At 44.5% G+C, this 15487-nt stretch overlaps 2 protein-coding genes across 4 annotated transcripts; one reads left to right on the top strand and one right to left on the bottom strand.

The window, feature by feature from the left end:
- Positions 1-1719: 1719 nt before the first annotated feature.
- On the top strand, positions 1720-4790 carry LOC139411562 (nucleobindin-1-like). Its single transcript, XM_071158054.1, has 5 exons — positions 1720-1955; positions 2995-3208; positions 3403-3573; positions 3728-3788; positions 3971-4790. The coding sequence occupies exons 3-5, from the start codon at positions 3439-3441 to the stop codon at positions 4159-4161; spliced, it is 387 nt and encodes a 128-aa protein (XP_071014155.1). The 5' UTR covers positions 1720-1955; positions 2995-3208; positions 3403-3438; the 3' UTR covers positions 4162-4790.
- LOC139411560 (caprin-1-like) lies at positions 4768-14943 on the bottom strand. Of its 3 annotated transcripts, XM_071158051.1 has the most exons (19): positions 14779-14941; positions 13545-13679; positions 13128-13190; positions 12837-12923; positions 12277-12515; positions 12107-12189; positions 11295-11489; positions 10868-10920; positions 10677-10760; positions 10388-10540; positions 10190-10286; positions 9135-9187; positions 8892-9002; positions 8541-8669; positions 7887-8031; positions 7572-7757; positions 7366-7478; positions 7162-7222; positions 4768-6033 (listed from the first exon to the last, which is right to left on the bottom strand). In XM_071158051.1, exons 2-19 carry the CDS (start codon positions 13677-13679, stop codon positions 5966-5968), a joined length of 2055 nt encoding a protein of 684 aa, XP_071014152.1. In that variant the 5' UTR covers positions 14779-14941; the 3' UTR covers positions 4768-5965. The 3 variants fall into 3 exon arrangements, with proteins under 3 accessions (XP_071014152.1, XP_071014153.1, XP_071014154.1); XM_071158052.1 differs by lacking the exon at positions 8541-8669 and having other exon boundaries at positions 5754-6033; XM_071158053.1 differs by lacking the exons at positions 4768-6033; positions 8541-8669 and having other exon boundaries at positions 6641-7222; positions 14779-14943.
- Between the last annotated feature and the right edge of the window lie 544 nt (positions 14944-15487).

The raw sequence follows: 15487 nt of genomic DNA, 5'->3' as shown, positions 1-15487 counted from the left end.
GGCAAATGCCAAACGTCCTGCACGGTGTTGGGCTGTAAGCACAACCCCCACCTGTGGACGTCGGGCCCTCATACCACCCTCATGCAGTCTGTTTCTGACCATTTGAGCAGACACATGCACATTTGTGGCCTGCTGGAGGTCATTTTGCAGGGCTCTGGCAGTGCTCCTCCTGCTCCTCCTTGCACAAAGGCGGAGGTAGCGGTCCTGCTGCTGTGTTGTTGCCCTCCTACGGCCTCCTCCACATCTCCTGATGTACTGGCCTGTCTCCTGGTAGCGCCTCCATGCTCAGGACACTACGCTGACAGACACAGCAAACCTTCTTGCCACAGCTCGCATTGATGTGCCATCCTGGATGAGCTGCACTACCTGAGCCACTTGTGTGGGATGTAGACTCCGTCTCATGCTACCACTAGAGTGAAAGCACCGCCAGCATTCAAAAGTGGCCAAAACATCAGCCAGGAAGCATAGGAACTGAGAAGTGGTCTGTGGTCACCACCTGCAGAACCACTCCTTTATTGGGGGTGTCTTGCTATTTCTTGCTTATTGGGGGTGTCTTGCTATTTCTTGTCTTGCTATTCTGAATGATGGATCGTCACTGTGAAATAGTGGTGTATAATGTTAGTTGGTGGTGCAATTGCCAACCCAATCCCGAAGAAGAGGACATAGCTAGAGCAGGGGTCCTTAAACTTTTTCAGCCTGGGACCCAAATAAGAAATTCTGTTTTCCTGGGACCCAAGCTTAGGAAAATATGCAACTATCGGTACATTTCATTGCCCTTATGCCCAAAACAAAATACAATTATAAACCAATAACAATTATAAATAACAACACATCAATTAAATAAATGTTTCTCAATTAAAAACACTCTTACATACCTGTCTAGGTTGGAACTGTTGCTGTTAAAATACAATAAATAATTTAATTCTGAACTGGAATAAACAGATTGATCACATCACACAGATGTATAACAGAACACACACAGGCTTTTTGATCATGCAACCTTAAGTAACAGTACAGATAAATTCAGGCCTACTGTACATCTTACTGTATAAATTGTTGATAGAAAGTCTAGGTTGGAACTGTTGCTGTTAAAATACATATGTTTTATTCTGAACTGGAATAAACTGATTGATCACATCACACAGATGTAGCCCAGAAAACACACATACACACAGTCCTAATGAGAGGTGTGTGGCTGGTTGAAGTTTTCAACAAGCATGTCTATTCTGGGATCTGTTTTTGACAATGCAAAACTGAGGTCATGCTCAGCATTGACACTGTTTCTGTACTTGAGAACCATGAATTGCATAGGTATGTGGTGCCAAGCTGGATCAGAATATCTACTGCTTTCTCAGTCAAGCAGGAAACTGCTTCCTACTGCAGATGAGCAACCCAGAACTGTGTGCGTTTGCCTCAAAAAGCATCTTGCTGTCAAATCAGTAAGTAGTCTGTCCAGTAAAATGTACAGTAGGCTTGAATTTTTCATCTTCATCTGTACTGTTTCTTAGGGTTGCACTATCAGTAGCTAGTTAGCTTGCTTTGGTTAACGTTAGCTATTAGCTGTGCAACGTTACAAACCCAGGGGATTGTTTGAAATGTTCATCAAATCAGTAAGTATAATGTAGAATGCATGGTACGTACATACAGTAGCTTACTAAAGTACCTGTAGTCCTTTTCTCTTCAAGACATTTTAACTCTCATCCTTCATTTGACCACAAGGCCACAAACGATCTGGAGAACTATGACAAGGAGCGCCATGAGGAGTTCAAGAAGTACGAGATGACAAAAGACCATGAGCGAAGGGAACACTTCAAGACTCTAGACGATGGAGGGAAGAAGAAGGAGGAAGAACATTACGAGGAGATGAAGAAGAAACATGCAGACCATCCCAAAGTCAACCATCCAGTAAGTCCAACTGCACTTGGATGATATGTTGCACACATATGGTCTAGCCAGTCTCTAGACCATGGAAGGGCAAGTTTGATGTGGGGGCGGGTGGTGGGGGGCCACAATAAATCTGAACTCATCATGAGTGGCTCGAGGGTCTGTATCTAAAACATGTTTAGCTGACATGGTTTAATTGAGTGACTGACATAACGAGAAACTGCTGATGCACAACCACATTTCAAAATGGGATCTTGTGTTTTCTACTATTCTAACTCCCAGCAGTAAGTTGAGACCCCAAATGAGTTCCTAAACAATTTACACTGACTGTAGAAAACATTAATGACACCTGCTCTTTCCATGACATAGCTTTCACCCGGTCAGTCTATGATCCACAGGTGTCCACAGGTGGGGGTTGTGCTTACAGCCTGGTTTGGCGGTGGGTCAGTCATGGTGTGGGGTGGCATTTCTTTGGGGGGCCGCACAGCCTGACTGCCATTAGGTACCGAGATGAGATCCTCAGACCCCTTGTGAGACCATATGCTGGTGCGGTTGGCCCTGGGTTCCTCCTAATGCACGACAATGCTAGACCTCATGTGGCTGGAGTGTGTCAGCAGTTCCTGCAAGAGGAAGGCATTGATGCTATGGACTGGCCCGCCCGTTCCCCAGACCTGAATCCAATTGAGCACATCTGGGACATCATGTCTCACTCCATTCACCAACGCCACGTTGCACCACAGACTGTCCAGGAGTTGGCGGATGCTTTAGTCCAGGTCTGGGAGGAGATCCCTCAGGAGACCATCCGCCACCTCATCAGGAGCATGCCCAGGCATTGTAGGGAGGTCATACAGGCACGTGGAGGCCACACACACTACTGAGCCTCATTTTGACTTGTTTTAAGGACATTACATCAAAGTTAGATCAGCCTGTAGTATGGTTTTCCACTTTCATTTTGAGTGTGACTCCAAATCCAGACCTCCATGGGTTGATAAATTTGATTTCCATTGATAATTTTTGTGTGATTCTGTTGTCAGCACATTCAACTATGTAAAGAAAAAAGTATTTAATAAGAATATTTCATTCATTCAGATCTAGGATGTGTTATTTTAGTGTTCCCTTTATTTTTTGGAGCAATGTCTATTCCCATGGATTGCTGGCACTGAAAGTTAGAGATTGGTTTTGTTGATTTAATGAAATAAATAGTTCACATGGTGACTGATCTCACTGTTTACAGGTGGACACCAACAAAGACCGACTGGTCTCCTTAGAAGAGTTCCTGATTGCCACAAAGAAAAAGGAATTCCTGGAACCAGATGGTTGGGAGGTGTGGTAGCCATATCTATTTAACTGTCATTCATACGGGCCTACTTTTAATATTTCAACATTATAACTCATTATTATGAAATGGCAAGAGTAACAAAAACCATACCATATCTATAAACACTCCTACATTCAACCACACTGTAATTGTTGCTTTTCATATCAATAAGGAGAGGTAGAATGAACCTCCTTTGTTAGACGTTAGAGCAGAACCAGGTCTACACAGACGAGGAGATGAGGAAGTTTGAGGAGCACCTCACCCAGCAGGAAGAGGACCTCAACCAAAAAGCAGCAGACCTCCAGAAACAGAGGGATGAGTTGGAGAGGCAACAGGAACAGCTCAACTCACAGAAAGTAGAGCTTCAGCAGGTACATAATGGGCAGTGGTAGAACAGACACAACCAATATGTTCTTTATTACTGTAATGCACTTCTTTTGTGTGGTATTGTTATTTTTGACATGAGCTGACATGCTTACCTACAACCATTCATCTGCTTATCTCTGTTTGTCTGTGGTGTTTCAGGCAGTAGAGCACATGGAACGGTTGAAAACCCAGAAAGTTGAGCCCCCTCCAGAGGTTCATGGTGAGTGATAGTTTACCCCAATTCCATTTTCTCTTTACTGGTGTGTCGTGTATTTTTCAGAATGTAGAGGTGACTATGGAAAATGGATCTTAAGATGAGAACAATTCTATTGGGGAGAAAATAAACAAAATTCTAAAAATATGTAAAAAATGAACTGTATTCAAAACTACTCCCTTTTTCAGTAGAAGGGAATGCTATCCCAGAGCCACGAGGAGAGTACCATCCTTTGCCCCCGGGCCACCAAGATATGTCCCATAACCACCCGGGTATGAAGCAAGACAACCACTTCCAGAACCAAATACCCCACAACACCCAGGATTTGTCCCAACCACGACTCCAGGATCTGCCCCCAGGCCATCAGGCAGTGCCATAGGGACAACATGACTTACCATGTCATGTAGCCATAGGCCCCCATCAGAACCAGCTCACTCAACCCCAGCTGTCAGATGAAACTATAAACACCTCTGGCTCCATGGCCCCCCACCCACAGACCTTTGCACACTGGACTGGAGGTATATAAGTACTGTGGAGGTCCCTCCATATGGCCATGTGTGGCCCGTTATCCTGAAAACCAGCTGGAGAACACAGGAGGCGTTTACAGTATCTCTGCCCACTTGTGGATATCAATTTGAGCCTCCAAGGCCTAGAAAGGTTTTATACGTTTGCAGTCAGGGAATTTGTGTTATAGAGTGCATTTATGGTATGTGATGTATGGATTGGTCATTGGTGATCATTATTTAAAATGCCGAGCTTTGGTAGAATTGTTTTGGTAGTGTCAATGTATTTTGGAACATCATTTTTAATTAGTGCTGTGTGAAATCATGACAATTAGGCCTAATAATTGTCTGGTCACTTCACCTGAATAATGAAAATGTTGTGAAATGTATGGATTCCTGAAAAGGTGACATTTCAAAAGGCACTGAAAATGGCATTGGGAGCATTATGAACAGTAAAGACAACGGTCTCATGCAACAGAATAGAATATAAATATACTTTATTTTTTGTATGGGTTCATTCCTGTGTATTACTTCATATTCTCAAGTCTGATAACAGCAATGTATGCTAATGTTGGCTATTATGGGCACTAGTCATGGGAAACCTGAGTGCATTGCAGTCTTATTTTGTGGTACTTATACTATAGCCAGCCCTTTTGGATTACCTTATTGATGTGCAAATGCAAGAGTCAGTTGATGATCTGGTTATTTCTGTAGAGATTATAGGTAACCACGTCTTGTTTTCACATTTGTGTTTGAGTGAGCCTACTGTTCCTAATGACCTGCAAGTGTGTCTTGGTCAAGGCCAGTACATGTATTGATACTGAACAGCCCCGTTACCAGGCAATGTCTACCTTTTGTACTCAGCACATCACCCCTAGAGTCTCTTTTAATGGGCCTTTTTGTTTTACTTTCACCAATTTCTGCTGGCTAGGGCAAATGGTCTTTTATCTTGCACCATAGAGGTGTGCCTAATTTATCTCTGTATAAAAGATTAGTTTAATTTTCAGATGACCAATTGCACAGGAAAACATCTGTAAAGTGATATTCTTTACAGCTAGAGTTCAAGACTCAGAGTGAAACTAACAAAGTTGACAGAATCCTTACAGTGTAGACATCAGTTCCAAGGTATGTTTTTGAACAGAGCAGATATGAAGTGACAAATGCAAATTTACAGAACATAACAGCTACCATCTGGCCAGAGCAAAATGTACACACAGGAACTCTTCATTTTGGGTAAATCAGTCAAACCTATAACCTGCTTAGACTACACACCATTTGTACCGACTTTACTCCCCAACATGCCATAGCAATACAATGTACAGTATAAACAATCTTCACATTGAGACAATGTCCTTGCATGGTATGACTGCAGTCAATATATTGTTTGGTCTTTCGTGTCATGCTTCCAAAGCCTGTCACTAGCCCCAGACAGTTTTGTAAATGATTGCCTATCAAGCAAATACCCAAATAAACAGTCCAACAGCAAAGGCACACATGTTCCAGCTTGATCAGTTTAAGGCTATGCAATAGCATGATTGTGAGAAAGCTAAAGATCTGACAGAGCTACAGGTGGTATGTATGGCTTCAGACCCAGGCTTCATATGGAGAGGAACAGTCAGATCAGGGGAAGGATGGTCCAGGAGGGTAGAGGTGATGTGGAAGAGTTGTTGGTATCCAAGACTAATTGGCTTGATGTCCAGACAGTTGGGTCACCATCCCTCGGCTGGGCTTGAACAGTCCCCCCCGGCCTGCAACCGCCAAGCAGACAGAAAATAAGTCAGCTGAGGCCAACCTGTCACCCTTATTCTGGGTTAAGTCTGGGAATGGAGTACAAACAAACATCCACATTCTATTAAATTGCTAGTGTGCACCTGCCAGGGAAGGGATCAACTCTAATATGGAGACAAAGTAGACATTGTTATGAGCAAGGTAATACACCCATCACAAAATGTAATCATGTCAATTCAGTTATATACACAGTGGCATTATTCACTGTGACTAAGAGCTTCGGAAGCTTTTATCCAGGTCTACAGAATGTATTTTGCCAGATGGAACCAAAAGGGGCGGGGTACATCTGTTGCCCTAGGATTTACAAATAACTCCACAGGTTTACTTTGAAACTCAGTTTCATGAATGTTAATGGCCAACAATACATGTATGCTCCCATGACAAAATACAGAAGGCAGGGCACAGCAAGTGAGGGAGACGGAAGCAGAGTGAAGGTCTTTCAGCAAAGCATAACCAAAATCCTCCAACCCACTCTTAACCCCAAGATGTCAGCAGAGGCAGATTAGGCTGTGGTGGCACCACAGAGCAGCAGGGATCAACGAAAATAAATTAGCAGCAGACAGCAGGTTATACAACACATCTTTATTGAAACAGTCTCCCAAGGAGTAACATCAGCTTACAAAGAGGATGGAAAAAAACAAAACATGTAATGCAATGAGAACCAAAAGCACCAGGGAAAAGTGGTTGACAGGGCTGGGCAGTGACAGAAAATATAAAAGATTCTCATGGATTGGACCGACAGTTGCAGGGGTTTTTTGCATTTATTTTGTACAAAAAATAAATTAATGAAATCTTTCAAGTTTACAGGAATATCTATTTGTTGTTTCAAACACAGACTTGCTGATAAATCTAAATGCTGTGGATTTCAGCTTTATGTGTTAAAACAAAAGTATCTTAGACATACCAAAGCAGGCTTACTCTGATAAATAGGCTTGGAGAAATGAGAAGATAGATGAGAAAAGAAAAAAAAAACTTTTTTTTTTTTTATAAAAGTGAGCTGGGGCAAACATTCATAATATCTGAATGTTCAATGTGGCGGAAGTTGACAATCCTTTAAGCGCTTTAGGATCGCATCGCTTGAGCATTACCTCGAGAGCAACCCCGAGGTCCCTGGGCTGCTCCCCGCTTGTAGCCTGGCTGATATCCCTCCTGTAGAAACAACAGGTCATTCAGAAAGACTTATACAGCACCTTCATGACAGCATCTGGGACAACAACTCACGCATTCCTAATGCAAGGGTCAAGTGTCTTCTAGTCACTAGGACCTAAATGGTTGGCTGTGCCCTTCCTTACCCGTTGGTAGGTGCTGTTGGAGTAGTCCCGGGGTGCAGTGCTGAACTGGGCCTGTTGCCCATAACCATTGTTTGGAGCGTTCGAGAAGGGAGGGCGATAGCCATCATATCCTCCTGAGGAAGACAACCATTTATGCTGTTAACACCATAATAAATCACTCCTGTATGAAAGTATGTCCCTTACAGTAAATCAGCTTGAGCTCATACCTCTGAAACCGTTAGAGGATCCTCGGTATCCATTGATCATGCCCCGTGGGTTCCTGGGGCCTCCGCGAGACACGGCCCCCCTGCTGTTATAGAAGGACTGGCCTTGCCGCCCAAAGCCTGGCCCCTGCACCTGGTGGCCCGCTGCCGACGACATCACTTGGTCTTGGGTGTGGAAGCCTCCTACAGCTGAGAACAACATTATAAGGGTCATTAACATTTGACCTTTCTGATCATGCCCTTAGACCCAAGGTCTACTGCTCCTGATTCCGCTTGTCTAAATCACATCCTCAACAGACACCCCAGTCCCTCTCTCACCGGACTGTAGAGTGTCCTGCTGGATGTCAGGCTCCTCCACGGAGTGCTCCGCCTGGCTACTGAAGCCCTGGCCGTAGCCACTGGGGAACTGCTTCAGACCGTCTGCTTCGTTAGTGGGGGGCACGGGGGCATTCAGGTTGAACACCTTAGGGACACAATACAACCAGAGGAAAGCTTTCATTTAGAGATGTCAGATACCCATGCAGGACAACAGCAAATCACCACTAACAGATTGTAGTCTGATTATTGAGCATACCGTACATACTGTTCAAGGTTTGCCAAAATAAAGTTAATCAGCTTAGAGTTGATTATAAAGCTTTATGTAGACATGGGGGCAGACAAGAAGAGCATTCTGTTCTGCTCTGACAGAAAGGGGGGGGGGGGGGGGGGGTATGGGGTGAAGCTTAGTTTTGAGAAATGTAGGCCAACACTGGAATTATACTTATTAATTCAGTTGATGTCCCAATCAGTTTTTTCATTATCCTTGCAAAGTAAATCTGGTATTACTGTTGTGTGACAGTGTGTACTACTTCTATTCTTCCTGTCGTAAGACACATTATGAATGTGTGGCAAGTGATTAGAGTTAAGTGGGTTATATGACGGTTTTGTTCAAATGAAGCGATGTCAGTTATGTCCTCCATTAACAAAGCCTACCGCTTGCATGGACTGGAATGGTGCTGCGTTGACATTGATGCCGCCGCTGTGGGGGGTGGAGACGGGCGGGAAGGCAGAGGGCAAGGAGGACGGGGCGGGGGACTGCTCAGACGACAGGGACATCGAGGCCTGGTTTAGGGAGGGGGCGGGGCGTGGTTGGGAGACAGAGACGTCACATACTTCAATGGTTTTCACAGACACTTCAGGACAGGCAGGTAGGATGAGTGTTAACCATCTCTCACACTACCCAATAACAACCAAGCATAGAGAAGCTCCACCACCCAACCACACACACAGCCAGGGGGGTAGAGGAGGGTGGAGCAGAGGGCACCTTGGGGAGGGAGGGTTTACCTGGATGTGGTCGATGCCGTCTGTCTGTGGCCGGGGCTCTGCTGTGTGGGAGGGCTGGTAGAGAGGCGCTGTGGAGGAGTAGGCATCCGGTGTGGGGGAGACCATGAGGACCTGGGGAGGGAAGGGGGAGAATAAGGGAAGGTTCACATAGTACCCTTGCCCTTTAAATAAGTCTGCTCCGGTATCAAGTCTTGGGGATCACTCCTATCAGAATTCTGTTCAAGTATCATTATTGCTACTTACTTGTGTAGATTCAGGAACTGAGATTGGTTGAGCAAGTCTGGATTCTGAATGAACTGTACACAAGATAAATATAACATGGTTTGTTGGTAAAACAGCTAAGAGCAACAACAAAATAAAGACAAAACTCAAGAGTATATAAGCAGTACCACACTAACTGGACAGTTTATTAGGTACACCACCCCGCTCACGAAAATGAATCTCTCCTACAGACAATGAGTCACATGGCCTGCTATATAAAGCAGGCAGACAAGCATCCAGATACTATTCGATTATCCTTTAGAATGGGCAAAATAAGTGACCTAAGAGACTGAGCATGGCATGATTGTCGATGCCAGGCTCGCCGGATGCAGTATCTCAGAAATGGCCGGCCTCCTGGTCTTTTCATGCACGACGGTGTCTAGGGGTTACCAAGAATGGTGCGACAAACAAAAAACATCCAGTCAGCAGCAGTCCTGTGGGCAAAAACAGCTCATTGATGAGAGGTCAAAGGAGGATGGCAAGAATCGTGCAAGCTAACAGGCGGGCCACAGAGACAAATAACGTTACAGTATAACAGTGGTGTGCAGAACGGCATCTCGGAATGAACTCGGCAGTCCTTGTCACAGATGGGCTAGTGCAGCAGATGACCACTCCTATCAGCTAAAAACAAGAAGCGTGTCCAGTGGGCATGCAATCACCATTAAGGAGTGGAAATACATTGCCTGGTCTGACGAATACTGGTTCTTGTTGCAACATACTAATTGGCATCATCAGGATTTGGCGTACGTAGCATGAGTCCATGGACCCATCCAGCCTGGTGTGGGGACTGTTTTTCTGGCACACGTTAGGTCCCTTGATACCAATGGAGCAACAAACATTTCCTACACCTTGTAGAATCCACTCCCCAAAGAATTCAGGCTGTTCTAGAAAAAAAGGGGGGAGCTGATCCAGTACTAGATGGGTGCACCTAATAAACTGTCAGTGAGTGTAGAAGCGAACATGTGAGGATTACAGCCTCTGAGTGGTGGTGTTGGTCAGAGGAGAGTTAAAACAGAATGTGATGTACTAACACTTACCCATCTGCTGCAGGTCCACGCTCTGTGCAGGCTTCATGGGCTGGGCCAACACGATGGCTGGGTCCAGGGCATGGCCATCAAACTCCAACATGGAGTCCTGTGGAAGGAAGCACATGGGTCAGCATGAACAAGAGACCAAACAGGATCCGATAAGGCACCCAGCGCAGGACCATAGGGGGCAGTTGGAAGGACCATCACCTGCATGAAGTTATATGTCCCCTGCATCTGGGCCATGAGGTCCTGTACGACCTGCTTCCGGACCACGGGGTCAGGCGTGTGGGAGACTGGGTTCACAGTGTGGGGCTCAGGGGTCATCTGGGGAGGAGGCTGGTGCTGGAGGACGTTGACCACCTAAAGACACAGGGACAGATTTAAACCCAGCTGATGACACCATTGGGCCATGGCGTTACTTGTTGAACCCTAAAAGATTCTGTTTGTGACTGTGTGATATGACAAATGATATGAGAGGTGTAGACATGCAGCATACCTGGACCTCTGCTGTCCACTCCTCTACTTGGTCGTTGCCAGTGCTGCTGTATGTGGTTTCTGGAATGAACTGTCTGTTTACAAACTACACAAATAAACATAAGATCACTTGATTAGATTCCAATAGGTAAGGTAAACCAGAGAATTCCGAACTTTACAGCAGTTAAGAGTCAGGGTAGAGATTGAACTCACCTCTGTGGCTTCTACTTCAATGGCCTCTGTGTATTCTTCAGTAACTGTTCCCTCTAAAAGGAATACGCTCTGATTAATATCCACTCATCCAGGTCCACACACTCAGACCAATGTTAGACCAATTGTAACATGAGTTCCCCTCAGGTGATGATAATCTAACCCAGAAGTAAAATCTCACAGAATTGTCAGCTGCGTGATTAACATCTGTCTTAAAACGTATTAGTAATTGAGAGATACTGCGACAAAAGTCTCCAACCTCGCAATAGGAAACATTCAGCCAAAGCGAAGCAGTTTAAGCACTGCCTTCGCCCAATCCTGATACATCCAAATAGCCAGTGCCAAAAACCAACAAAAAATAAATAAATTAACTAATGGTGCTCATTTAGTCCTGGCAGATTCTCTCAGTCTACACAGAGATCCTGGTTACCTGGTGCTGCAGGCTGCTCCCCGCCACCAGACAACTCATGCGCCACAGACTGCTCCTGCTGCTGCTCCTCCTCCTCCTCTTCTTCCTCCTCCTCCTCCTCCTCCTCCTTTTCACACACTCCGTTCTGATGCGTTTGTGCGCTATCAAAATAGCCACTCAGCAGCACCTTGTCCAGGGTCTCCTTCAGTGCCTTGTCTATAGGAAAGGGGCAGATCATATTCAGAACGCATTAGAAATGAAACGTTTGTGTTGTGCAACAAACTCAGTCAATAGGCCGGGTCTATGCTTGGTATAATCATAGCTGTGACCCATTCCACAGCACCATGCCAGGCCTGGCCAAGATCCACAGCTCGAATCACTTTAATAACCTACAAGTATTTATAATCCACAATGCCATATGATCCACCACAAAGTTGTCGCTGGAACATGTGGGGTGGATGCTCAGCATTTGTGGAATGACAGGTGTCCTGTGTCTGGGCTGGCACTACCCCTCAAAGCCCACTGGCCTAACCCCAGTTCACCCCAACCACCCAGAAAAGCACTTCCCCTTATACATGTTCTGCTAACATGGACTGTATGTCCAGCAAGCCATTTGTGCTTCAAGGGGCTGGAAGGGCTTTAGTCATAACACTGCTCCCAGTTGAGCCAGCTCAGAAATTTCCTTCCAAGCTCCTTTTTTCCCCAAAATCTAAAGATAAGCCCCAAGATACTCAGTATACAGATGGGGGTGTGGGTAACTAATTAAACAAGCCAAAGCCTACATGTACAGAGTAAATACATTGAGAGCTACTTCAGAAGTGTTAGAAACATACATGTGGTTCCTGCCACAGCCTGGTCTCTGCCCTCTAGCAGTTCCCATAGGTGTAGGGAGGCCTCCTCATACTGGTCAGTCAACCTGGAGAACAGGGTAGGACATTTACAACATGCATACAATCATATTACGTCACTCCATCAAAAAAAAGAGAAGCAAAAAGGTTTGTACCTGACGTCATGGTCCCGTTCCGGGCCCACGAGCTTGTAGAAACTGTCCAGTGCGGTGAGGTTAGAGTCGGTGAGCAGGGGGGAACCTGCAGCGGGCTGTTTCAGGTCCTGCCTCGTCTGCTCATCCCCCAGTCGGTCAAGCAGGAACTGCAGCTCCAGCACAGCCTTCAGCCGCCTCTGCTCTGTCTCCTCTCGCTGCAGCTGCTCCCTCCGGGCAGACTTCTTCACTGCTTTCTGAATCTGCAAGGAAATGGGGAAGGAGTTGTCACTGCACTATGGCCACAGTGACTGAGAAACAGCACCTAATAAATTTTTTTTAAAATTTATTTTACCTTTATTTAACCAGGCAAGTCAGTTAAGAACAAATTCTTATTTTCAATGACGGCCTGGGAACAGTGGGTTAACTGCCTGTTCAGGGGCAGAACGACAGATTTGTACCTTGTCAGCTCGGGGGTTTGAACTCGCAACCTTCCGGTTACTAGTCCAACGCTCTAACCACTAGGCTACCCTGCCGTGAGTGTGGTCATAGTGACCAGAATGAAACCTTGAGACAGAACTCACCTCCTGCCCCAAAGACAGGAAGCTCTTCTGCAACTCCCTTGCAAAATCCAAGTTGTTGGTCACTTCCTGGAACTTAGTCAAGGCATCCTACAGATGAGACAAGAGAGGGAATGAACATTAAATATGTTTTGTTAGCTGTGTCACAGATCAAAACGACAAACACCACAGTATAAAATCAATGGAAAGCTGAAGAATGAAAGATTATAGTACATATGCAACAGGTTAAACAATCAAGTTCACAATTGAAGTTCCCTGAGATAACATCAACCCAGACCCGTGTCTGGTACATACCAGCTGATCCTGGTTCAACCGTTCTCCTTTATTTTTCTTGGCCTGGTAGTCATCCAGCTTGCCCTATAGAAATATGGCACATTTAATAAGGGTTACGAGACGGTCTGCTGAGATTCTTTCTGCAGAAATATACCATCTATTAAGTGCTGTGATTCTAAAGCCAAATAAAAGTCACAGGTTAATGATTGATTACACCAACTAAATTTGTCTGTAGCCGTAATCTTAGCCTTAATCTTAGTTACCAACTTTGAGACAAAGTCAATGCATGGTCATGAAGCAGACAATTTTCCCAGACAAGAGAGACATCCAGAATTGCTCTTCAGTTGGGTCTCAAGCAACAACTAAGCATGAAACAACCTATTATTTTTGGGAGGTATCTGAAAGCATGCTTAGATTAAAAAAAGGAAACATTGTTACCTTTTTCTTTTCCATGTTGCGGACTTTCTTGTCTATCACCTGCAGGACCTGCTTCATGGCCTCAGACTGGGTCCCAGAACCCAACTCTGGGCTGGAGGACTGAACAGCATTGTGGCCAACTGTTGCTGAAGGCATCTGATGAGACAGACAGAAAATTATGTGTAGCAGTCATTATTAGTGAAGGCTACACAACACTGAGGCTGTAATTGAATACAATAAAGATTAAAATATGTTGATTAAAACAGTTTGCCAATGCATGGTGCTGTAAACAACAAAGGCCGGAACAATGACGTTACATTGTTGACCACACAAGTGGTCAGAGACATTTTATATTAAAAAAATGTTTTAAATCAACATGGGGTACTACCCATTAATGTTCATTGGCGAAAAACTAAGACCTATGAATCACTTTGGATAATATGTCGGTTTGCAGGGTGATATGTCAACCGATAACGTTCGCTAACTCAAGACAATAAACGTTAGTTATAATTCAATAACTAGTACCTAGATAACTAACGACGTTAGTATTCCCAGATTGTTCTGCCATAAGCCAACTAAGAAGCTGAAGCCGGAGAAGGCACAGGAAAAAGTGGATAAATTGCAAGTCCTTTGTGAGCCGAGGGACTGTCAGCCGAGCATTGTCCATTGAACCGCATAAACGTTACCTGCCAAACTAACGTTAGCTAGCTACACTACTCATCTTCCATCAACATCAAATAAACAACTATTCCGAGAAAACACTTGATATAGCTACCTACATGTCGTCACAAGTATAACGTGTATGCCATTTGAAAACAGATGGTCATAAATGAGGCTTAAACTTGAATCCCATCCCACTACAACCCCCACCCAGCTACAAGGCTAGCTGAGCTACATTTAGCTAGCTAACGTTCGCTAGTTTCATTTTCTCCTCGCATTGTTACCGAGACCGGCGTTAGCTAGCTGGCAACGCGAATCACTTAGATGCGAGATAGAAATCGATAGCTGACTAGCTAATTAGTTAGCGAACGAGATTCGAGAAAAAAAAGATGAACTACATTTATATGAACAACAGCCATCACACTAGTTTGTTGAAATGTACCTTGCTAATGTGGTCACTGAACTTGGATTCCGTTAAATCGATTGGATGACAGGACAATGCTAGATAGAGACGACTTTAGTCAGAGGCTAGCCTAGCTCGCTAACTTAGCTAGCAAAATTATTTCTGAATTTGACGCTGACAACATCCACTTACCTTAAGGCTATCTGTCTTTGTTCGTCGTCTGACGTTGTAGTTTTAGCTCTATATATTTCGTGTAACTTGTATGTTATTTTGTATCGACAATGGTGTTCTGCCTCCCCGGCCTCACCGAGAACTATACACTATACTGCTGGCAGGCTACAGATGCTAACGAGACACGAGAACATGGTCGGATGGCTGCAAGGCCCCGTTGGTAGTCCTAGAATTGCCTGAGTTCATCTTGGTAGATTGACAGATTTAACTAGAATCAGTCCTCAACAACATTGCCTATTTAATTGCAGACTAATTATTATGGAAGCTGTATTTGACAGATTTAGGTAAGCATTTTTATGCAAGTCAATTTGTATTGAATCCCAAATGTATTGCAAGCCATTTACTGAATCCCAAATTTATTTAAGCCATTCTTCTCTGCTTTGAAAAGGACAATAGATTATCCTTTGCAGATCTATCGAATGATTACGTCTAAATAATATCACAGTTTCTAAACCCAAAGGCGCAAAACCGCGAGACTCCCGGGAACAGTTGCCAAACAGACCAGACCAGGATTTGAGAAGTGAAAAAATATTCCTTAGTTAAGTTTCTCGAAATTTAAAGGCACAACCTTGATTCGAGCCAATGTCGTTAGTAGTTGAACGTGTTATTACTCCAACCCCGTGAAAGTGACAAACTTACACGTTTTAATTTGTGTCAAAAACAACTATAC

The sequence above is a fragment of the Oncorhynchus clarkii genome, chromosome 6 (assembly GCF_045791955.1).
Source record: "Oncorhynchus clarkii lewisi isolate Uvic-CL-2024 chromosome 6, UVic_Ocla_1.0, whole genome shotgun sequence".
Taxonomy (NCBI): domain Eukaryota; kingdom Metazoa; phylum Chordata; class Actinopteri; order Salmoniformes; family Salmonidae; genus Oncorhynchus; species Oncorhynchus clarkii.
The sequence above is the reverse complement of the archived record's forward strand: the minus strand, read 5'-3'. Positions and strand labels throughout refer to the sequence as shown.